Below are 25,789 nucleotides of genomic sequence, written 5' to 3' on the forward strand. Positions count from 1 at the left end.
CGTTTTATTTGATGAGACTTCAATTGTAAATCGTGACGCATATGATTTTATTCAATAGCCTACGCAATGGTCAAATCAGGTTTTAACGCATTGTAAATACAGTATAATTTTGGTTTGTTTATTCTATTATAGTTTACTGTGTTTCCAATTATCAAACCTGCTTCACGATCGTAAGTTCGTGACCTATCTGAATATTCCTACAGAGATAGGATTGTTAATCGTTTTATGGATGTTTCTCTAGACACATGTTAGGACGTAGGTTTTGTTTTCTCTTGCGATCTCTCATCTCTTGAAAATATTTATCACGTTCTAATATAAGTTTTATTGCTAACAAAAAGGTGAAGTTGAAAACACAGATTGTAAACATAAGATCAGAAAAATTCTGGGCAACGACGTTCCGTTGAATGGGATCATGACGCTATATTAATTATGAAGGCAAACAATGTTGATTATCAAATAGAATTCTGTGAGGTTGTAGGTAACGCCTGCATACATGACGATCAAGGGGATCGAAAGAAATTTTTAAACTGTAAGTAGAGACACATTCAGTCCCTTAGTCCTATAGCCCATCTAAGATTATGGTAGAAATCCTTTCCCCGATTCATATAATGAGAATGAAAGCAAGGATCTTTATAGTGAAAATTCGTCTATCACTTAAACACTGGATATAGTGTTAGACCTAATATCCATATTTGGTATTATTGTTTAAGCAACATGAATTTTTGTAGATAACATTGTTAATATAAGAGATGACCATAATATAAAAAATTACTCCATGGATGGCGGAATTGATTTGATTGGAGAGCATAGGGGTGTAAAATTCGTTGTGCAGTGCAAGAATTTTACAGAAGACAAAGTAAATGCCTCCCTCGTTAGAGATTTTATTGTATGAATATTTATAATTTATATTTGAAATTAAAACCTTATATGACCTCAACTAACGTCATTAATTATTCAGGGAGGATTATCAATTTATCCTCCTGATACATCAAAGGTAATATTAAACTTTATTTAATCAATAACATTTATGCCATAAACCCATCGGATTATTAATAATTATTTTTTTCTTATCCCCACATAATAATAGATGTGTTAATAACAATTTCGAACACCAAGATCAAGATATGGGTAAAAGGAAAAACCTGCTCAGTAAACAATATTCTCTTTCGGCATTGTACGCCAACATTTAATACTGAGTCATTAGATGATAATAGAAGAGTTATGTTAACGTGTTTGGACATTTTTGGTCACAAATAGTTTTCTTATAGTAGAATAGATGATGTGATTTCTGGGACTGGCTGTCTCGAAATGCCTGGAGAATATCATGCTAGTTCTGGTGTAAGCGGCTAAGATCCATTAATAATACATGATGAGCTCTATGTACTACTACGTTCAAGAATCTTTTCTATTATTCTGATTTACACATGGACGACGCGCAATGAACAAATCTGAATTAATTCGGTAGAAAAACGGTCGGCGACAATGATAATAATTCAGATTCTGATTTACATATGGACGACGCGCAATGAACAAATCTGAATTAATTTGGTAGAAAACTTTCTTTTTTTGTCAAAAATCTATATATATTTTCTGTTCATCTCTTTCATTGACCGCCTGATTGTATAGTGCAATTAATCCCGATTTGCCATATATTGCAATAATTTTTCTTTCGAGTTCGGACAAGCGATCTCCATTCTATATAAGTGTTTTCATCAATATTTACAACTGAAGGAGTCCACTTGTTATTTGTACTATTATAAACAATATGTCTAACCTAAATAAATCCACAACCGAACTTAGAAAAAAATATTCTCATATTGCCGTAAAAAGATTGTCTGGTGGAAATACATTTTTGATAATTATTTCGAAGTGTAGTTTATCAAAAATTAATATTATTCTAATAGGATATGTGAAATAACATACAGTTTTTGCGTTATCGATATTGGCTGTCCACTTATATTCTTCCCCGCAGTTGTTCACGTTATCTTCTTCCTAGTGATATCAGTCGATATTGGTCGTCCACTAATATTCTCCTCCGCAGTTGATAGTCGTTGTTAGGGCTCGACTACTTACTACAGTTGACCAATCCTTTTTTGGTACCGAATTATGTGCTCGTGCAAACCAGTGATGCGAAATGAAAATACTACCATTGAAAAAGTTGATTCAACGATTTCTTCGAATGGTAATGTAATTTTTTTCCTGTAAATAATATACCGTGATAATACACCCTTACGCATTTGCTTTTATGAGAATATATTTTAACGATTTCTTCGAATGATAATGCCAATAATAAACAAGTAATTTTTTTTTCCTGCAAATAATGTACCGTTATTAAACCTTTAAATATTTGCTTTTTTATGAGAATATTTCAACGATTTATACTGAATTAATTTTGGATACGTAATACTTATGAAATGTTTCATTTATAAACCGTTCAAGGTGGTCAAATGTCAAAAGTCTCATATTGTTTATGGAATCGTAGAAATACTGTATCTATACGTCTACATGTCAACTTAACGTAAATTATTAATTTTTATTCAAATTTCAAAAGTCATAAATATTTTACATGTCAACATAACGTAAATTATTAATTTTTATTCAAATTTCAAAAATCACATAAATTTGTCTAAAAAGAAAATGAAATTTATTTTTTTTTTAAAAAAAAACAATAACTATAACAATTAAAAAATCATATATATATATATCTACATATCAAACAATATTCAAACATAACATAAAGTACATATACAAAAATACAAAAAATACAAATACAATAAATCTTTTTTTTTAAAAAAAATAAATAAATAAATAAAAAACCATAAACGATATAATAAACAATACATGATTTTTTTTTTTTTACGGTTGAATAGATAAATTATTATTATTACGATTTTTTCGATTTAAAGAAGATTGTTGACTTAAAGAATGTTGACTATAATTATTACCAAATTGTGAAATTGAATTATTTGAAGGTCTTGAAGGTCCTTCACTAAAATCAAATATTTCAATTTCATTATTATTTTGATTATTATTATAATAATTATTATTGTTGTTATAATTATTATTATTATTATTGTTGTTGTTGTTGTTATAATTATCATTATAATTATTATTATAATTATTATTAACAATAATATTGTTGTTATTATTATTATTTAAAATAATTTCTTCATTTGATTTTTCTTGATTAAATTTTTTATAATCATCATCAAAACTTTTAAATTCATCATCTTTATCAACATCATCTTTATCGTCTTTTTCATTTTTATCATAATTATTATGATCATCAAAATCTCTAACATCAAGTTCCAAATTTTTTTCTGATTCAAAAGATAATTTTCTACTTTTTTCTCTTTTATAAGTATTCCACCAATAATATAAGAAATACCAAAATGTTATAGCAATAAAAAAGAATCCATAACTCATAAGTATAGGAGATAATTTTTGTATCCTTTGCTTTTTTGAATAATCATCGCATGAAGTTGTAGTATCAAGTTGAATTTCTATAGGACATTTATCATTAACAACGAAAGAAAATGTTAAAATAAATAATCCTGCTAAAATAAATATTATTGCTACAAATAATGGTACTTTATAAAGTTTATCATTATTATTATTATTTGTATTTAATGAACTTTCTTCATCATGATATCCTTTGTTTTTACTATTTCTTCTTCGAATCAACTAGGAGAATTAAATTTTGATATATTATGTTAATTAAAAAAGTTAATTATGATTAGATTAATAATAGTAATAACGGTAATACATACCAATAAACCTATACCAGTAGCGAAATAAAAAATCCAATAACTATACATTGAAAAAGTTGAAAATAAAGTAAAACTTGTTAAAGTAAAACTACTACCAACAAAGAATATAATTAATGTACACCAAACAAATTGAGCCAATAAAGCATTAATAGGAGTATTAAAATAATAATTCCAACTTCTTAATTCATAAGAATAAATAGGAAAAAAATTAGATTTTGCAGCAGCAACAATAACTCTTGAACCACTCCAAATATCAGCTGCTGCAGTACCCATTACAGATAATACAATTAAACCTGTAAAAATTCTTGCAACAGTATTGTTAGAAGTTTCAATTGATTCCCCAAATAATATACTAAAAAATGTTGCTGCTATAGTTTCATTTATCTTATTCTTTACTATATAATCTTCTGGTACAACGGAAATAAATGCTATATTTACAAGAATGTCTGGATTAGAATTGAGGTGGGATTAAGGTTTTGGGTTAAATCGATAAAATGGGTTAAATCGATAAAACGAGTTAAATCGTTAAATGTGTTAAATCGAGAATGGGTTAAATCGAATTGGATTAAATCGATAAATCGTTGAATCGATATCGAGAATCGGATTAAATCGAGGAATAGAAAATTAAAAATTAATAATTTGTTATAAACTTGTTATAAACTTGTTAAAAACTTGTTAAAAACATATTATAACTTATTACATACAAACAACTATAACAATTCCAACACTGATACTATTACTAAAAATAAGTTTCTTCTCCGTCTTTCTAAATTCATCAAGAGAATCTATTATTTAAATATAATTTGATTAATACATTAATAACATACAACGAATAAAAATTATGAATTATTTCAATTAAAAATCACTTACAATTTAAACTATTCCATCCATTATAACTAAACATAATCTAAAAAAAATAAATAAAAATCTTTTTTAAGTTAAACAAGTTAAACGTAAAAAAAATCATAATATCATCATATTTACCAATAAAATTGAAGTAGAATAATCTTTAACATCGGTAGTTCCAGTTATTGGAGTTTGCCAATTTCTTTTACTTTCAGGCCAATTTGAAATCAATTTAACAATTCCAGCTAATGCAATAATTGAATAAGTAGTTAATTTTATGACAGCAAGAGTTTGATTTATATAATTTGCCCATTTATTACTGAGCATATGATATAAAGTTATAATAAATAATAAAGCAACAGCCATTAATTTTATAGACCTAAGAGAGAGACGAAAATTATGAATTAAATCTATTAAACCTATTAAATCTATTTAATAATAAAATTAAATTATAATTACCAAAATGGAGAAAAAGGAAGATTCCAACCACTAGTATCTTGCTCTAATATATCTTGATCATAACGATAACCTTTAATAGTAAACCAAAAATATTGAGCAGCAGATTGTAAAACAGCACTTATAAGACCAGGTCGAATTGCACTATAAAAAAGAAAAAAATATAATCAGATTATAATAATCAAACAAATATTATATAAATTTATACTTACAAAATAAACATAAAACTAAAAAGATAACTCATCATATTTTTTGGAGTTGGATAAGCAGTTTGTAAATATTTCGTTTCACCACCACTTATTTTATGAATAACACCAAGTTCAACATAAGATAAAGAACCAGACATGCTAACAATTCCACCAATTATCCATAATAATAATACGATCCCAGGAGATTTTACAGCTTTCCAAATAATACCGGGAGAAGTGACGATCCCCGAACCGATTACATTATTTACATTCATACCAATACCATAAACTACACCTAAAAGTTCATTCTGACTGTTCAGTTGATCATCTATCAATGATAATTTTGAAGGAGATGATAATGATGGTTCTATCACTTGATTCGTTTCCCTCTCCATTTGAGCCATATTTTCTTGTGTAGGTATAGACATTTTTTCGTTTCGCTTAAAAAATTCTTATAATAAACATAAAAAGAAATTTCGTTGAAATAAGAAGCTTTTTTTTTTCTAAGAAAAAAAAGAAACGATTTTTTTTTTGAAAAAAAAAATACAACAAATAAACAACAAATATATATATATATATACATATATATATATTAGGCTATCATTACAAGTATCAATAATGTATATATTTTATTGTTAAAAAATCTCTAGTAACGTATGACTTGACTTTTACAAAAAAATGTAAAACATTTAAATAAACAAATCAAATGAAATTAACAAATTTAAATATTCATTGTTTTTTTTTACGTTTTCCCCTTTCAAAACTAGGTTAAAAGGGTTAAACAAAAAAATTCTATATGTACATTTACGGGAGTAAAAAAGCATTTGTTAAATTGATTTAATAGGTAATTGAATCCTTTTCATATTAACCTTAATAATCTAAATTATCCTGATATCTTTACACAATGAAAAAATTGTACGACAAATACGAACAAAAATATCATTTTTTTTTTAATCTAATCTTTAAATTAACTTTTTTACTTTTTTTACTTTTTATTCTTTTGATTTTTTTTTTATTTTAAATATTGTTAAAAAAAGTTTTGATATTGTTTTAAAAAAAGAAAGAAAAAAAATATTTTTTTTTCTTTCTCTTTTTTTTTTATATTGATATAAGAATAATAATAATTTTCTCTATAAAAAACCAAATAAGGTTAATTAATTATTTATTTACTATTATTAATATTGTTGCCTTACTTTGTACTTTAAATACTTGTTTAATGTGTTAAATTCAAATATTATGTATATACAATATATATAAATTTTTAATAATGCAGTGTTTTTTCAATCGAATCAAATCTTTTTCAATATCAATATCCGGATTTCGAAATTACCATTTTTGGTTCACAATAAAATTATTTTAATTAAAGTAATAAAATGTGAAACTTGAGAAAAAAAAAAAATTAGGTTTAAATATTTTTATTTCGGACTTTCGTTTCCAATAAGTAAAATTACCATTAAAAAATGACTAACCGCTGACTAAACCAAATGTAAAATAAATTTAAACAAACAAACAATTCCCTGATCGACGACAATCCCATGATTATCATCCCACTCTAATATAGTAAAGCGTAAATATGTAAATGATTACCAATTTACTTTATAATAATAATACTTTATCGAGGGTAACCATTTTTTTTACTAGAGTCAACAGAGTTAAATAAAGCTTATCAGAGTTAAATAAAGCTTATCAGAGTTAAATAGAGCTTATCAGAGTTAAATAGAGCTTATCAGAGTTAAATAGAGCTTAGCAGAGTTAAATAGAGTTAACAGAGTTTCATAGTATTGTAAAAATATCAGAGTACAGTTCACCCTCGCTATAGTGAAGCTCATGGGCTGAAGGTTAAGATTCACTATAGTAAGGGATTCACTATAGCGAAGGTGAACTGTATTAAGAATTATTATTTATATAGAAAATCCGTACCTGAGCTTTTCTTTACTATAGCAAATTATTCACTATATAAAAATTCACTATAGCGAGGGTGAACTGTATTGTAAAAAAAATTGATTATTTTTGTTGTAAAATGTAGAAAAATGAAAGTGAAATATTGAAAAAAAATAAAATCCTTATCAAATCTTGACCAGCTTTTTGATGATCAATTTGACCACATCATTTTAAAATTTTAAAACGAACAGTAATAATACAATTACTAACTTGTGATCGAGGTGTCAACTCTTATTAAGGAAAAGGACAATCATATTTCCACGCGGTACACAAAATAAACAACAATAATTTCTTTTGTACGACTGTTCACTCATTTAAAAATGAAAAACCAAATCTTTAAATGAGTTTTCATGAAAAGGTTAGGTTATTAGGTCATTAAACACTTGGAATAACGAACTTATATATATGCGTTCATATCTTTAGCATTTACGCATTTATGATTTTTCTAATAATTAAATTTCCAATTATTCTAAATATAATTCATAGAAATTGCGTTACGTGTTAAAATTTAAGTGTGATACAAAATATAAATTAAAAAGTCCGTCCCCGAACCAGTGAAAACTAATACATTTCAGGTAATCATTTTTGCAGATTAATTATCCCTTAAATGGCTTTTGAGCTAAATTGTCCGGATTTATTTTTTAAAAAAAAGTTATAGAATAACGTTCTTGAATGATAAATTTGCGTCATCATATAATAGTTTCACGATGTTATACAAATTGGTGATATTGCCTAGAAAGTAACTAGCCAAATTTGTATTACAGCTGAAAAATAGTGAAACCAATTGCTTAAAACTGGGATTCGTTTATATTGTATGACTAGTTTTCTTTAGCGCCTTTAAAAATGCTATATTATTCAATTACAAGTAGTTTACCAATCACAAAGTTAATATTTTTTATTAAAATATTATTTATATGCGGTATATCATTGTGGATACTTTTGGAATGTCAATTTCTTCTAAACTACCTTTCTTTACTAATTTCATAAGTCTATATCTGCTACTCTTGTCTAAATTTCTTGTTAATTAATTTGTAAAAATATTTGTAAAAATAATTCCCGAAATGTATTACTGGTTTGGAGACGGATCACCAATTAATATTGAAGTCAAGCGGTATTTATCCGAAATTTAAATTCAGACATGCGAAATTTTAAATGTGGTATATTTGCGGGTAAACAGTACAAAGTACCCCTCCCCTGTGTACAAGTTAAATACCTAAATACCCCTTAAATTTCATTCTTTGACGATCTTACTGTATAATCGAGAAACCGTTACAATGGTAACGATACCCAAATACCCCGATCATAAATCACGTAATAAGGGGTACATGGCAGTTAAGATACACGAAGGTACTATGCTCCGCGTTCTACGGAAATTTCAATACTAACTGAATTTGAATTATTCAATAATTTCAATTTCTTAGGCGACACAAAGTAATAAAATTTGGTTTTGGTTTTCATATCCCAGACGGGTCAGTGGGGTCAGTGAGAAATTCTTTAAAAAAATTTTATATGAATTTTACATATAAGATTAGGAACTCTTTAAAAAAAAAATTCACAAATTTTATATGAATTTTACATATAAAATTAGAACTCTTTAAATAAAAAAAATTCATATGAATTTTTACATATAAAATTAAATAAATTTCATATGAATTTTACATATAAGATTAGGACTTTAAAAAAAAAATTTCACATGAATTTCTCATATGAATTTTACATGTAAAAATTAGAATTCTTTACAAAAAATTCATATGAATTTTTTACATGTAAAATTAGAATTCTTTTAAGAAAATTTCATATGGATTTTACATATAAAATTTAGAACTCTTTAAAAAAAAATTTTATATGAATTTTTTATATATAAAATTTAGAACTCTTTAAAAAAAAAAAAATTAAAAGCAGAGTCAAATCACCGGGTCATTTTTACATTATGAAACCCAAAAAAAATCAAGTTTGTATGGCCTTAATGAATTTTAAATCAAGGATAATTTTTTTCAACATATTAAAATTTCAGAATTTCAGAATTTCAGATTAAAGATTCTAAAATTTTTTCAATAATCTGAATTTTAAATTCGGAGATAGGACAAAAATATACCCAAAAAAAGGTTACAGTACATTTCGCCGAAAGGACGTTTCGCCGAAAAATAGGGCCAACATTATGCAGAATTATAAATAACTCAGGCCGGGGATTATTTTTCGGCGAAATGGCTTTCGGCGAAATGTCCCGATACCGACAAAAATTACCTTAAATTCTTAAATTCTTAAAATTTCTTTGATTTTGCAGATTATTTACCTTAGATTTTGCGGATTTAGGATTTAGGAATTATAAATTATACAGTGTAATCCATCCTATTTGGATAACCAAATTATATATGAGGGATATATAAAATAATAAATAAAATTAGCATAAAAGTTATAAATATTATAACATACAAAAACATCAAATTAATATAATAAAATGAAATTACCTTTTTTGTATTATAGATAAATTTGTTTCAAAAGTTGAAATAGTTGAAATAATTGAAATTTGAAATAGTCGAAATAGTCGAAATAATTGAAATAGTTGAAATAGTTGAAATATTCGAAATAGTCGAAATAGTTGAAACAGTTGAAATAGTTGAAATAATCGAAAAATTCAAATATTTATTTAACCGATTTTTTTAACCTAATGTAAAGAGAACGCATCAAAAAAAAACTTTCGTGAAAAAAATAAATAAATAAAATCGATCAAAAGATCTTTTTTTTTAATGATTACTTTTTTTCTTTTTTTTTCTTTTTTTAAAAAAAAAAGATTATTACAATAAAAAAATAATAATAAGAATAAAATACATAAAAAAAAAACAATAATCTATTTACTATTATACATTAAATAATTAAAATAATTATATAACACTGAATTAACCTTTTTGGCGTACCCTAATATAAAACAACCCATAAAACACACCATATAATATATAAAAATACCTATGTAATAAAATCTTCCATATATATATATATATCTAGTAAATTCTTCTGATACCCCAGGTAAATTCGGGGTATTTTTTTTTTTTAGCAGTGCTAATAGTGCTAATGTTGCTATACGGTAATTTCTATTTTATCATTATCTTCATCAGCTGGTATTCTAATAATTCTTTTAGCTTTCTTTGATTCCCACCAAACATATAATATATACCAACATATTACTGCTATTAAAAGGAATCCATAACTAATTAATATAGGTGATAATTGTTGAATTCTACATTGTTTTGAATCAAGTCCTGGACATTGATCATTTACCACAAAAGAAAATGTTAATATAAAAAATCCTGATAATACAAATATTCCAATTGCAATTAATGGTGCTTTATAAAATTTTTCTTCATCTGCTGATAATCTAGGTGGATTTTCTTCATTTCCATAAATATGTAAGTCTCTATGTAATTTCCTTCTATTCCTATATCGAATTACCTATAAAAATTAATTATTTTTTGTTAAACCAATTGTTAATTAAATTGTTTAACCACATTGTTAAGTACAATTTTTAATAATAAATTTTTTTTTAAATCATTTTAAAAAAAATCTTATTCTACATACCAATAATCCAACACCAGTAGCGAAATAAAAAATCCAATAACTATACATTGAAAATGCTGAAAATAACATAAAACCTGTAACAGTAAAACTACCACCAACAAAAAATATAATTAATGAACACCAAATAAATTGTGCAAATAAAGCATTAATTGGTGTATCAAAATGTTTATTCCAAGTTCTTAATTCATAAGAATATACAGGAAAAAAATTTGATGCAGCAGCAGCAACAACAACTCTTGAACCACTAAAAAAAATTAATAAAATTTTTATTATTATAACATTATTTATAACTTATTATAACTTGAGATATAATTCATTATTAATTCAATATAATTGACTGTAGAAATTACCTCCATACTGTTGATGCAGCTGTACCAACTACGGAAAGTACAACTAGAGCGGTGAAAATTCTAACCATTACTTCAGATCCACCAAATAATTGACGAAAGAATGTTGCAGCTATTGTTTCATCAGTGTCAGTTGTGTTTATGGATTCTTCTGGTACAACTGAAATAAATGATATATTTACAAGAAGATCTGTACAACGACGAACGTAAAAAATGTTAACATCATATATATAAATGAATTACTGAAATCATTGATATACATACACACTAATGTAACAATTCCAACACTAATACTATTACTGTATATGAGCTTCTTTTCCGGTTTACGAAATTCATCAAGAGAATCTATAAAAAATCAAATAATTCAAATAATTGGTTATATTATTTCAAATTAAAAGAAATTTTAATCTTGTGCGACTTACAATTCAAACTATTCCATCCATCATAACTAAACATAATCTATAAAAAAAAATAATATCTAAGTAAAAATTCTTTAATGAAAAAAATAACTTATACAGAGTTATACTGTATTTATTACCAATAGTATAGAGGAAGAATAGGCTGTAAGATCAGTATTTCCACTTATTGATTGTTGCCAATTTATTCGACTTGTTGACCAATTTCCAAGTAATCGACAAATTCCTGCAAATGCTATTATTGTATATGTGACCAACTTAATGGCCGCTAATGATTGATTTATATAATTTGCCCATCTATTACTTAGCATATGATATAAAGTTATAACCAATAAAATTAATACCGCTATTATTTTTATATACCTAAAAAAAAAATAGATTATTTATATTTATGTATTTTATTTATCTGAACATTGTTAAATTTTAAAAAATCATTTTATTTAACAATTACCAAAATGGAGAAAAAGGAAGGTGCCAACCATCCTTATCTGGTTGAAACGATACATCATAACGAGTTCCATTAACAGTATACCATAAATACTGAGCCGCAGATTGTAAGACAGCACTCAAAATACCCGGTCGAATTGCGCTAAATAATAATAATAAAAAAAGGGTATTGTATTAATATAACGCAAAATCAAAAGTTAATAACAGGATTTCACACTTACAAAATATACATAAAACTAAAGAGATAACTAATCATAAGTTTTGGATTTGGAAAAGCAGTTTGTAAATATTTTGTTTCACCACCACTTATCCTATGTATAACTCCAAGTTCAACATAGGTTAATGAACCTGCCATACTAACTAATCCACCAATTACCCATAATAATAATACGATCCCAGGGGATTTTACCATCTTCCAAATAATTCCTGGTGAAGTGACAATTCCTGACCCAATTACGTTATTTATGTTTACACCAATACCATAAAAAACACCAAAGATTTTATTCCTTCCTGGGTCGGCATTATCGGAAGTTTGTGATGGTTGTATTTCCTCATCATTTTGAGGCATATTTGATAATGTGATTTCATCTTTATCACTTTCTATCGACATTTCGTTTTCATAAAAAAAAAATAAAAAAAGTAATCTTTAAAATTTTAATTGATTTTTTTTTGTTGTTATTTTTTTTTTGTTTCTGTATTATTAATTACAGTATTTAAATTTAATCCGTTTATATATAATTATATGATAAACTGAATTTTTTTTTTATTATACATTATAATGCACTCGTATTTAAAAAAGGAAATTTTGAATTCGAAATTTTTTAGGTTACATCCGTAAAAGAAGGCCTTTTTTTGTTGAAAATCTTTGACAATCGGCAATAATCGATTTTGATTTCAAAAATTTTTTTTCTAAAAAAGAATCAAATGAATAACAATGATTTATTATAAAGTTAAATAAATTACACATGCAACACAATTTGGCGTGACAATCATTTTCGTTACAATCATTAACAAAGTTTGACCGAATTGCGTAGTTTCATTATTTATGCTGTGCTATTACTTGTTCTATAAATTAATCCTTATTATTTTTTTTTTTTTTTGGCTAAAATAAAATAAAATATATATATATATATATATATATATGTATAATATATATATATTTCTAATAAATTTACTATACCTTTTTAAATCTAGTATTTAAAATCACGTTATCATTGTTTATAGGAATCAATTACGATTATTACTTTTAAAGATCCATTTTTAAAATTTTTAGGTTCATTTAAAAGTACCATAATTAGATTTTTTGATCAAATTTATAAATTTATATAATTGAATATAAAAATAGGGGAGAAATTCATTTCTATTTAACAAAGAAAAAAAATGTTTCTTTTTTAATATAAATAATCCTGCAATGTGTAAAAATATTATATTTTGAGAAAAGGGAGAAAAAAACTAATCCTAATTAAAACGAATTTAATTTTTGAATTTATTCCTTTTATTTGGAACATAATGAAAGAAAAAAAGAAAAAAATTTTTTTTTTCTTTTTTCTTTATCCTTTTTAAAGATGTAAGATTGTGTTTTTTTAATGCAAGATTATGTTTCTTTTCAAAAAATATGTAATAAATATTTATAAATTCATCAAAAATAATTGTAAATTATTATTATAGTAATTTTTATTGTAAGTTACAATTTTGATAATTTATTGTAAATATACAATTTAAATAAATATTTTTTATTTTAATATATAATTTAGATAATATATCAAATATTTTATTTTTAATATACAATATTTTATGATATTTTAATATATTAAATTTAAATTAATATACAAATTAAATAATATACAGTTTAAATATTATAAGATACAAATTAGATAAAATTTTATTGTAATAGACAAATTAATATAACAATTTTAATATTTTTTTAAATATTTTTTATAACCCTTTCAATTCTTAATAAAGATATTGTTATTGAAAATCATTTTTTTAACTTTCAGTTTATCTTTTCTTTCGATCAAATTTTTTTTTTTAGTTTCTATCTATTGTTACATTTTTTTTTTGCAAGTAATCGAATAAATTTACTTCATTCATTTTGAATATGATATAATATTGTAACAAACAATAATGCAATTACCAATTATAAACCTAAAAAAAAATATCTTAGATCAAAAAAGTTATTTAAAATAACCAAAATGGAAAAAAGACCCCTTTTAATTCCTTCATCGTATCAAAAAAAATTCTAACAAACAAATCATAAAACTTAAGGAATCTTGGCATGAAATCTTTACAAAGTTTCATCGTATAATTAAATCTTCGGAAATTTATACCCGATTATTTATCTCTTATGTCATTTACGTAAAAAATGTTATCACTGATATGATATGAAAAGATGTTATCAGCAACTCCAATTCATATTTTGGTTGTATTGTATTATTGTATCACTGTTATAACTGTTACAATAAATATATCGAATAAGTACCATTATACACAATATTTGTGGCATGAACTTGTTCCATTAATAAATTTAAAATATTTTTATCATAATTACCGTAATTCCTTATGATTCTCTAAAACGTATAATCAATAAAATCAATACCTTTTTATTACTATTACTAAATCAAGTTAACCCATGGACGTCATTTGTGTTCATTTTGGAGGTACAAAAAATAATAATTAATGCATGCATAAAACTTAAACATATCAAGAAACTTTATCTATCTATCTTTCGTTAATATTGTAATATTCGTAATATTCGTGAATTTCTTTTTTACGCGCCAAAAATATGCTAGTCGTAAAGAAAATCTATAGATTTGTATAATTAATTACTTTAATAACCGGTGAAATCGAAATAATAATATATATAAATTTTGTTTGTTTGTTTGTTTGTTTTTACAAATAAAGATAAAGCGAAATATGTCACTTTATTATGATTCAACTTGTTAATAATTTTTGATAAGAATGTTTTTTTTTTTGTGGTTAATGGATACTAAATATCTAAATATTAAATATTGTTAATAAATTAAAATGAAACTTAAATATCTATCTAAACTTTAAATTAATTAATTATTACAGCTTCATTGAAGTAATATTGATAAAGTTCTATTGAGCAATCTTTGGTGAGATTATTATTACCGTACCCACAGATTTTTATTGATTGTATTAAATTTCAATAATGAATTTACATAAATATCTTACTTTGACGTTGAATATTATTCATCATTCTACTAGAATTATCTCTAATGTCAGTCAAAAATATATCCAGTATCATATAATGGATTTTTGAATATATATATATATATATATATATTCACTCGGATCGAATTTTTTATTAAAAACTTTAATTAATTTAAATTCAGAATTTCAGATGTATCTTTCGTGGTAGTTCCAGTATAACTAATCCATTAAGGTAAAAAGCATCAAATTTTGAAACATAATGGAAACTTTGTGTCTTTTGGTCTTTTGATATTTCGAAACGGGCACTCAATTCATTACATATCTCCTAAATCAGTTCTCAAGAATTGAACTCTTCTTATTTAACATAGGTATGAGTTAATTATCTAAAAAAAAGTAAAAAATTAGAAATAATAGTAATAAACCAAGAATATGTAATTTATTGGCAAATATGAAAAAGACGAAAATTTAAGCCTACGCTTTTATGTGAAACATACCAAAGATTCCACCAAGTAGTTCTCTTCACCTGTACCAAAGAGAACCAGGGCATCATTCATATTAACATCCTTATTAACGAATTTCTCTTTAGGTAACTACCTGACATCTCTGTTTTTAGGAAATTGGTAATACACAACAGTTACGTAACTGGTTTTGTGTCCACTTATTATGACCTCGTGAAGCGGTATATGCAGTTTTGTAAATCTATCAAACATTTAAACCATAATACTGATAATAGTAAGATAGACATGTGTACATTGTTAAAAAATAAAAGCCCAATATGGGCAAAAACTTTATTGAATGCTTTACTTTTTTTACGAGAGAAGAGTGCTCATTGTATCATGTGACTTGTAATGCAGTAGAAATCGTTGCAATAATTCTTGAAGGTATGATTACTTTGATAGTAAGAGTGTCAATATCTGAATTATTTTTGATAAGCAAAATGCAATGATTTTCGAATTCGGGTCGTGCCATTTTATCACGGGTTTCGAAGTCACCTGATTTATAATATACTGTATTTTAATCCCGACTCCCGAGATAAAATTTGCGCTATATGTAACGTATTATGATCCTGTTTACGCCATGCAAATTCACATCTATATTTTGATCTTACTGTTGTCCTACGATGTCGTTAGAAATTACGTTAAGAAGGCAACTAAAAGTAATTATAACATGATCATGGAACAGTTTCCGGTTACGTGACTTTTTACATTACATTGATATATTTTTATTTCGTAATGATTTTTCACCCGTATTTAAATCACTAGTATTACAAGAGAAGGTTTAACATCTCCAGGAGGCAGGGCTCAACGTTTGCTATGCATGTACTTTAATTTTATACTAGTCACAATAGTTACCTAACAAAACTCTTTTATAATAATTTATAATCCGTATTCATTATTTCCGATCTTTGTTTTTTCTCCGTTTAGAAAACGAATTATCTCTTAATGTTGTTATTAGAATTTCTACTTATAATAAAACAATTGTCAATATATTATTCGAATAATCGGACATATTCTCACCGAAGAAAAACGAATAGTAATCTATGCTAATTCATAATAATTCATAAAATGTTACTTCCCAACTTTTAATTTCTCGTTAAATTAAAAAATAAATCCAAAAAGTAAAATATCGAAATACTTGGCAATGAAATTTCGAGAGTTAGAGTGTCATTACCTTTTTTTTAGCATGTTTATTACTGATTTATTAATATTTGTTAATATTCAATCTTTAACAGATTTTTGAAATGCTTTTTCGAATTATTGTATTTTTTTTTTTAGTCATTCATCCAAAATTTGGTACCATTCGTCGAGATTTATTGTTTCTGAGTTATTCCGCTTTTTAATACAAAATGGACTCACAATAGCATGCATAATTTTTTACATGTTGATTAACATTCCGAAAATTCGATTTCTTCGTGTGTGATTTTACTGATTTAGATTTTCGATAGTCGCACGTGCGATAAAAGTTTTGCCCCTTAAAAAAATCAGGGTTGTTTATTATTGGTGCACCTATTACCTTTTTCATATTAGGTTACAAAAGCAATCTTATTTTTTTGCGATAAAGATAACTTTGTCATTATTGAAATAATGACCCGACATTTGGACAACCCGAATTTTAGTTTGCAAACAAAAGCCAAAGGGACATGCAGAAGCGTCTGCCATTTTGATCGACGCTTAGTGAAATTATACGTACAAAAATGCTACACCTCTAGAATATCAGAAGACACAATCCTGTCTCATTCTACTAGTCTCAGAAAGAGTATAGTGGGAGAACATTTATATTAGCACATGAATAATTTGGTTCCCGATTACTAACAGATAAAGTATATATAATGGAGATAGTGCAGAAGTAGTTGAGTATGTGGCAAATTATTTATTAGATTAAATTGTTACTTTGTTACTACACTATTCCATCATCACCACACGCTATAATTTTTAATCAACGGCACGTTGTAACTTTGTAGACATTTGATCCTCGCAATAATTTACCTTATACAATTGCTTATAATATACTACTTGAATATTTACGCGCTTTAATATACTACTTGAATATTTTACGCGCTTAATAATATACATATCGCTTACTACTTACCCACATTATACACCTATATGACTATTCCTAGCATATGAATTACTTGTGTTGATACTTTGACGTGAAATATTGGTTGAATATTTATCTTGTGTAAAAAATGCCTGGAGGGCATTACCTTTACAATAAATTGGATATTCCTTCGGATGCGTGCTAAGCATAATCAACTTCGATCTTTACAAAGTTAATTTTTTTCAACCCAATTTTTCCATAGTCTCTTCTGTAAATAGTTTTACTGATGGTCAAGGAGTGTTTATGGAATCTCAGAGAGAAATTTCTCATTATCTCCCCCACTCTAGTATATTGACACTCTCCAAAAAAGGCGCCCTTATCAGTGAAAGAAGTCCTATCCACGTCCTCATATACCCCAAAGCGAATAATTATTTCATTTGTATTTTCTATCATGTATCGCAAATTTTTATGTATTAATTGCTAGTTCCGACAACGATTTATTTCATAATTATTTTATCGAACGAGAATCGAGTCACGTGAAATAATGACCCAAAAATAAACGTTAATATCAAGGAGGAGCATGATGGTGTGGAACTGCTTCCACTTTCGACGAACATACATATCATCGTACAGCGTCCTGTTGGGCTGTAATTCGTGGGCAAATAATTTGAAGACAAGGCTTAGACGAGCATTTCGTCATAAATTGTGAGACCGGAAAGGAGTCCTCCCGATCATCATGGACACATGTAAGTAATGTTTAATATTAGCTATGTTTTTTTTTTCGTGATATTTGCACAACAGATACTAACAGCTTTAATCTGAACAGCTCAACAACCATTCTCTTCGTGGAGGTTTGACAAGATGAAAGCACTCTTCGGCTTGAAAGCGGACGATTATAATGAATTACCTACTTTTGTTGGAGGTGTTAAGGATACGCCAGAAGATACCTGAAAATTTGGTTGTAGGTGAATTTTTGAGATTACACAAGACATACCAACACATCACTAGCACCAACGAAGCTACCCATTGCAAATTTATTTGCACTGATATATGGAGGTGAAATAAAATCAGTACGAAATCTTCTGGATGGCAAAGTTCCTGTTGATTGGACTATAAAAGGTAGGCAAAATGTTTTTACACGAATTTTTAATATTTTTATAGCAGAATTTTTTTTTTTTTGAATCATCAAAATTATCCATCCTATCAAGAGTTTCATATATTGGAAAATTAATTTTTTCTACAAAATTATTGATGTGCTACATCTTCTATTGATCATACAAGAATGAACCAAAGCTCTTTGGATTCATATTAATGAGACGCATCGAATGGTAGTACACGAGCACCGCAGTCAAATTTACTATTAATCACGTGTTTATGAAATATCGCAGTCATTAATCTTATTATATTATCCCGTCGCTATCATTATTAATTATTATGATTAACCATAGGCAGTCAAACATCGTGAACCAAACCGCCTAGGCAATCGTATTAATTGCGGCTAAAAATAGAATCACGTGAGCGAAGATCAATATTAGTCATATTAGTTTACTGATTTTTTTCTTTACTGATTTTTTTCTTTACTGATTTTTTTCTTCATTGATTTTTTTCTTTATTAGAATTGCAGTGTTATACCTTGAGAAAAAAATCCTATAATATGACATATCAGGAAAAAAAATGTTATTTAATCAAATTGCAATTAGTCAATACACAACCCACTGACATATCTAACAATTTACATCAAAATGTTAAAAAATGGTATACCATATATATATATATATGAAAGCACTTGGCCAAAGCTTCTATATAGTGGTAAATCTTTTTTGTTTATTATTCTCGATACCAATATTTCTTCTAATATTCAAACTCGTAACAGATTTCTGGGAAAAACCAGTTTCGGAATGGGGAGGAATAGAAAATTGGGAGTTATTCTATAAGAAAATACTACAAGAAAAATGGTTCAATCTTCTCATAATTCATTGCGCCTGGAATTAGAAGTGTTGATAATATACGGAGATAAAAGACAAAAGCTTGGAAGAAGGCTTATGCCATGAGCAATGAATTAAAGGTTAGCACTCCTGGAATACATTTTATCAGTTGGTGTGCTACATCCTGCTCTGTTTGTATGGGGAAGAAGAGTGTTCGGTCTCCTGTTAGTCTTACACTCGAGATTTATATGGCTTCTGGGATTGGGCCTCAGAGAATCTACCAACAGAAAATGAAGACGTGAACGAACTCGTTCTCTTATGCAAACAATTCCTAATATACGGGGTATGTTATTTTTATTAGTTTTTTCTTTATATATTACTAAGACATTACTAATGAAAGTTTAATAGAATCTTGTAGATCGTGTAGGGCGAACGGCAGAAATTTGCGGGAAGAAAGCAAAAGATTTTAAATATAAAATAGCAGAAGAGTCCTCTCAAATAACAACAATAAAAACTGTACACCTAGACAAATTTAAACTCCCGTAAGGTAAGGTCGTTTTACATATATATTGAATACAGCTCTTATAGTATCATTAATAAAGTCCAAAATTTTTTATTATAGGCCTTCACGATCGCAAGGTTCGAATAATTAATGACGCAAACCTCATATTACGTTAAATACATATAGCAAAAAACAAACATAATTTTTTATTTTAACCCATATCATGTTCCCAATACTTTATTAAGAGATAATTCTGTAGAAAAATTTGAATCTGGAGGGGACGAACTTGTAAAAGGAAACCGGTTTATCATATGTATGTGCTCCTTAAATCTTTTAAATGGCCTATCATTGATACGTGGTAAAAAAATGTTCTACTAATGTTATTACGTCTGGATGATGATACTGTGAATATTTGATGGAGATAATAATTTAAATTAAACTTTACCATCAGAAAATTTTTCAAATACTGAATTGGCTATTAGTAATATCATTGATTTAATGATACTAGTGGGGAGATGAATTCTGAATAACTTTGATATTACTCCAGTACAAAAACAACCTTTAAATTCAGCTGATTTGGATTATGATCATTATTAAATGGATTTATAGAAGATACTGAAAGGAATCTTACAGATTCCGGAAAATCATAAATCTTAACTTTAGGTTTTTTTTATGTTTTTTTTTATCACTAATTAATAATTTTATAATATGTATAATAACATTTTGTAATGATTTTAATATTTTGTAATATAATGACATTTTATTAGTATAAATAGTATATTGGATATAAATAAATAATTTTTTTTTCGTTTTCATTGAAAAAAATTTTTAAAGATCTGCATATTTTGAATTAGATTTATTTATTAACTATACTATGAGTATATAAAAAAGAAGTATTGTATGGAACGATATGTACGTATGTATGGTAATAAATGTATGCTTACGTATGCTTATGTATTATAATTGTATCCATACATCTTTGCTGATCGTGGGCCATTATATGTTACTGTCAATTTGGAAAAGCTCTTATCCAGAGACGAAGTGAAATAGCGTCTGAAAAACAAGTTGATCTGGAATCCAATGCTGTCAGTAGAATTTTAAATATGGAAGTTAGAGCTCAGCTTCCTGCAGATACTTCTGATGCACTTTTATGGAAAAGAATCGAGCAGGCCAAGAAACTCTGGAAGCTTTTTGATGCACATTCATTCTCTGTTAGCAGTATTTCAAAAATGACGTATGAAGACATTCAGTATATCATAGATAATGTGCCAGTTGACTACAGCATTAAGATAGAATCGTCCACCTGTGCTCAGCCGAAAGACACTTTGTTAAGTGATGAGAAAAATTCTGAATTGTCACATCCTGATCTCAGGCAATAAATTCAAATTCGCGATTGTGGCGTAGTCTAGTCATGTGAGATCAATGATATGAGTAACCGAAATATAGATCGTCGGCAGAAACAGTTTAGCAGAATTAAAATAGCAATAAATTTACTCCTTGAATAGACAAACAATTAGAGAACAATAAGTTTACATAAATAAATCATGCATAAACTGATTAATTGATAATTTACGCAGTACACGTATAATTCAGGGCAGACGATAAAATTAATTATGATCCTGCGTAGTATTCGTTTCACATCATTTGACTTTCTGACTGTATTTATACATCATCTCTAAACTCATCAATTCTATTCATCTCTAAAATCTTATCAATTTTATTCAATTCTAAAATGGCGGATGGCACCCCCGCTCGACTTGGTCTCAATCCTACCGAAACAGAAGTATATAACAAGATGACCGCACGAGAAAGAACAACATTTAACGCCCAGGCGGATGACAATGCAAAAACCATTTTTATTCGAGTTCTTGTGGAGAGAGATAGGGCTTGGCGCGAAAGATCGGTATGTTTAGCTATGTGTCACATATTTTGTTAGAATATTTTACTAAAACTATTTTAGCTCTTTCGGCTCTTTTGTCGTTTCTTAACATACCCTTTCCGTCGGTTTCTAGGACATTAGTCAAAAACTAATTTACGCTTGTCTCTACGTGACCGCCCTTGTTGCACTTGCTCTTCTTGGCTTGACTAAATTTAAAAACAATGAAGAAACCCTAAAATATTTTTCATTAGCGTTGAACTCAATGATTTTTATCACTGAGATTATAATGTTATTTAACAAATTACGTTGGAATAATATCGTTTGGTATAATAATATTCTTATTTGTATTTTAATAGTCTTAGGGCTATTATTATCAATACTTTTACCAATATTTATCAAAATTTTACCAGCAACGATCTCTGTGTTTTTCACCAAAGTTGCTGTAATTTTTAGTGATATTTTTTTTCAATGGATCAAATTTAGAAAAGATTAAATTTTTTTGTGTAATAATTTGTACTGTGTACGATAATAAATGCAATGTTTTTTCTATCAAAACCAAAATAAATTAGAAAATAAGCGCCTACTGCAATATGAAGAGGTGCTGGCGAAAAATATTGGAGACGAAAGTTCTGGATGCAATCAAGGTGGAATATTTCATTTCGATTGTATGGACTTGCAAACTAACACCATTTTTCGTACAGATTTTCTGAGAGTTTGTTAGCATCACTGACAGTATAATTTCCCATAAAGTTTAATGTCAGTTGCTATTATTGTATAGTTAGAATAATTAGAATAATTAGAATTAACGTCTGAGGCCCATTTTTATTCTTTCCAGAATATTGATGATTGGGACAAATAAAACCGGAGCATCATTTCACTAAGTATTTTTTATTTCGCATATGAGATTTATGAAGTCATCTTTATTGATTTGCAAGGGGTTAATGAATGACGAAATGTAGTGCGTAATTGCTGGGGAATGTTTTTTCCTGCGAAATTTACAAGTGATATAAAAACCCGTCTTTAGCTTTAGCCAGCAAGATAGCTGACTACGAGAGTGATAAGTGGGCAGGTATGGAGAATCAAAAGAGCTCAGTTAATACGAAAGCGACCACTGTTGATGAAATCAATATTGGCCCAATCGGCAACACACAAAGTAGAGAAGAGAGCAGTATTTCGGAATCTGAGAGACCCTCTCTCGTTAGGTATAGAAATCTCAGATATAATATTCTCAAAAGTCTCGATGATAAAACCGTCAGTGATATAGATTTCCCAGAATTAGAATTATGCTCTGAATGTAATAACGACATTTTGACATTTCCTCTCAGAGAGTTCACCCGACTACGCTGTGGGCACATTTTTCATAGACTTTGTGCTGAAAAAAAGCTTATGCTTAATGTACAAACCCATGTCCATTCTCTGATTGTGAAAAGAATATAGAAATCACAGAAATATTTTCTACTATTGTGAATTATCCGATTGGCCAATTGCCAGAATCGAATGTTATTATTCAAGATTCACCATTATTCCAATCAAGCAGAACTTTGGCCTTAACTAACATGATGAGCAAAAGGCGTATGGAAGGGGTTGAGAATATAGGAACTCAACAGATGGGAAGTCAATTAAGATGTGTTAAATGTTCTGAGAACCTTTCTTTGTATCTTCCTCCTCCTAGGCTTTCTTCGAACCTTTTCTCATCCTCCACCAAAACCTCTCGTATACTTAACCTGCAAACATATCATCCATTACAACTGTATCGATAATCCAGGAAAGCTATGCCCTATATGTCCATCAACTGATATGGAAATTGATGACGATGATATGGTAGCTGTCGCCCAAGAGTCAAATACACAGAAAAAATGCATTCAGAAATCTTCTACTGAAAAATCCTCCAGCAAGAAAAGGAAGACATCTAATAAGGATGATGTTTCTACAGTGCTAAAAAAGCTTATTGAAGAGCTGTTAACTCCTGATTCTGGTGAAGTCTTGGGAGAATCAAATGTGTCAGATGCTTTACTAAATACCAGAAAATTTTTATATTTCTCTGATATGATAGACCAAGCTGAGATAAAAAATAAAGATGCAACACAAAATGTCATCAATCGATATTTTGACTTTGGAGAAGTTTTATATTTGCAATATAAGGAGTTAAAACCCAGCTGTGGTAAGGATGGAGCTAATGCTCTTGTTAAAGAAGAAGTTAGAAAACAAATTCCTGAAATAAAATTTTCTGATGATGCTTTGCGAAAGAGAATGGAAAGGGCTGGGAAAGTTTATAAGCTTTTTAATAGCATTGATAGAACGAAAATAGTATGAATTAGATCTTTTCCCGCAAGGTCTATTTTAAATTTATCTGATAGTAATGTTGATCGTGTCATTGCTGGAGTCCTGAGAGCAGAACGGAGTTAGATATTACTGCACCACATTATTGCGCAATTAGTGGACACGCATGTCCAGGGTTTTCATTTTTGAGTAATTATGCATAAATAATAATAAAGTTTTAACCATAATGGGCTTTGTTTTTTTAATGATAACATTTTTTAACTTATAAATGCTGTGTGACCCGCTCATCGAATAAATAAAAATACCCATTTGCCAATCTCTCGTGATTTAAGTTGCGAGAAGAATCTATATAACTAAATTAGAGCTCCTAATGAGTCAAGTTAAATCAAGTTACGAGTTAAAAACCTTAATTTTAAAGTACTTTTTATTAAGCTAGAATATAATTAAACGAAAATTTACAATTATGCGAGTCAAAAATGCGAGTTTATGCGAATCATTTTTGGAGCTCTAAACTAAATTAACCAGCTGATCATCCCAAACTACTTAACGTCATGATAGTGCCAATAAATTAGCCAGAAGCGCTTTGCATATGTTGTAATAACCGAAAATACAATAAAATAGAATAAGGATAAATAATTAGCCGAAGGATAAATAATTAACCGATGGGTAAATAATTAGCCAATAAAATTATATTTATAGTTTAGTTTAGTGTAACGAGATAGTCATATGATAATAGATCTTCAAATTTTATTAGAAATATTAGAAATATTAGAAATATTTTTCTTAAAAATGTATAAATACAAGTGGATTTCGATAGGAAATTCGAGAGTTCAATTTTTGGAAAATAAAAATTTTAGTTCGCCCTTAATAATAAACTAACATATTCTTTTAGCCTTTTTCTTATGAGTAAAAAGTGCCACATTAATAATTTTTAATTAATGGTTTATTAATGTTTTGTAACTAATTTTTATTCTTAAACCAAGCATAGATATTATTCGAACTCAACACGTCGGTGGCAACATACGATATTTTATTTTAATATCCTATGGGCGGCGTGTCACATTTTTGGTGCATGCTCACGAGAAAGTAAAAGATTGTTGTCTTCATACAAGATCTAAATGAGAAATAAAAGAAAATTATATGAGAAAATGAAAGAAAATTTGTGAAAAAGATAAGAAAAAGATGATATGAGAAATCATCAAAGAAGTAATAGATGATATGAGAAATCATCAAAGAAGTAATAGATGATATGAGAAATCATCAAAGAAATAATAGATGGTATGAGAAATCATCAAAGAAATAATAGATAAGGAAGACTTATCTGAAATATGAAAAAAGTGTTATTATATATGAAAAGGGATATAGTAAAAGAAAATATATAAGAAAAATTAAAATATTATTGAATAATATACGAGAAATAAGAGAAAGTAATATTATGAAAAAGGAATATTACGGAATATATGAGAAATGAAAATATACGATATATTGAAAAAGTATATATCGGAAA

At 27.3% G+C, this 25,789-nt stretch overlaps 7 protein-coding genes across 7 annotated transcripts; 5 read left to right on the forward strand and 2 right to left on the reverse strand.

Annotated features, from left to right (window-relative positions):
• Positions 1–2,856: 2,856 nt before the first annotated feature.
• OCT59_014317 (uncharacterized protein) lies at positions 2,857–5,688 on the reverse strand (the record flags this gene model as incomplete). The annotated part of the gene is made up of 7 exons (XM_025332236.2): positions 2,857–3,684; positions 3,771–4,216; positions 4,475–4,555; positions 4,641–4,677; positions 4,755–4,995; positions 5,076–5,216; positions 5,285–5,688. The coding sequence occupies 7 exons, from the start codon at positions 5,686–5,688 to the stop codon at positions 2,857–2,859; spliced, it is 2,178 nt and encodes a 725-aa protein (XP_025175060.1).
• A 4,588-nt stretch (positions 5,689–10,276) lies between these two features.
• Positions 10,277–12,594, reverse strand: OCT59_014318 (uncharacterized protein; the record flags this gene model as incomplete). Its single annotated transcript, XM_025318924.2, has 8 exons — positions 10,277–10,648; positions 10,775–11,018; positions 11,125–11,311; positions 11,386–11,466; positions 11,544–11,580; positions 11,660–11,900; positions 11,989–12,126; positions 12,206–12,594. 8 exons carry the CDS (start codon positions 12,592–12,594, stop codon positions 10,277–10,279), a joined length of 1,689 nt encoding a protein of 562 aa, XP_025175059.1.
• A 5,838-nt stretch (positions 12,595–18,432) lies between these two features.
• OCT59_014319 (uncharacterized protein) lies at positions 18,433–19,161 on the forward strand (the record flags this gene model as incomplete). The annotated part of the gene is made up of 4 exons (XM_066149935.1): positions 18,433–18,442; positions 18,523–18,618; positions 18,705–18,815; positions 19,145–19,161. The coding sequence occupies 4 exons, from the start codon at positions 18,433–18,435 to the stop codon at positions 19,159–19,161; spliced, it is 234 nt and encodes a 77-aa protein (XP_066002159.1).
• Positions 19,162–21,226: 2,065 nt separating this feature from the next.
• On the forward strand, positions 21,227–21,502 carry OCT59_014320 (uncharacterized protein; the record flags this gene model as incomplete). Its single annotated transcript, XM_025326661.2, has 1 exon — positions 21,227–21,502. The coding sequence occupies one exon, from the start codon at positions 21,227–21,229 to the stop codon at positions 21,500–21,502; it is 276 nt and encodes a 91-aa protein (XP_025175058.2).
• Positions 21,503–21,855: 353 nt separating this feature from the next.
• Positions 21,856–22,059, forward strand: OCT59_014321 (uncharacterized protein; the record flags this gene model as incomplete). The annotated part of the gene is made up of 1 exon (XM_066149936.1): positions 21,856–22,059. One exon carries the CDS (start codon positions 21,856–21,858, stop codon positions 22,057–22,059), a length of 204 nt encoding a protein of 67 aa, XP_066002160.1.
• A 1,014-nt stretch (positions 22,060–23,073) lies between these two features.
• On the forward strand, positions 23,074–23,762 carry OCT59_014322 (uncharacterized protein; the record flags this gene model as incomplete). Its single annotated transcript, XM_066149937.1, has 2 exons — positions 23,074–23,253; positions 23,433–23,762. The coding sequence occupies 2 exons, from the start codon at positions 23,074–23,076 to the stop codon at positions 23,760–23,762; spliced, it is 510 nt and encodes a 169-aa protein (XP_066002161.1).
• Positions 23,763–23,799: 37 nt separating this feature from the next.
• Positions 23,800–24,315, forward strand: OCT59_014323 (uncharacterized protein; the record flags this gene model as incomplete). Its single annotated transcript, XM_066149938.1, has 1 exon — positions 23,800–24,315. One exon carries the CDS (start codon positions 23,800–23,802, stop codon positions 24,313–24,315), a length of 516 nt encoding a protein of 171 aa, XP_066002162.1.
• Positions 24,316–25,789: the final 1,474 nt, after the last annotated feature.

The sequence above is a fragment of the Rhizophagus irregularis genome, chromosome 22 (genome assembly GCF_026210795.1).
Source record: "Rhizophagus irregularis chromosome 22, complete sequence".
NCBI classification, from domain to species: domain Eukaryota; kingdom Fungi; phylum Glomeromycota; class Glomeromycetes; order Glomerales; family Glomeraceae; genus Rhizophagus; species Rhizophagus irregularis.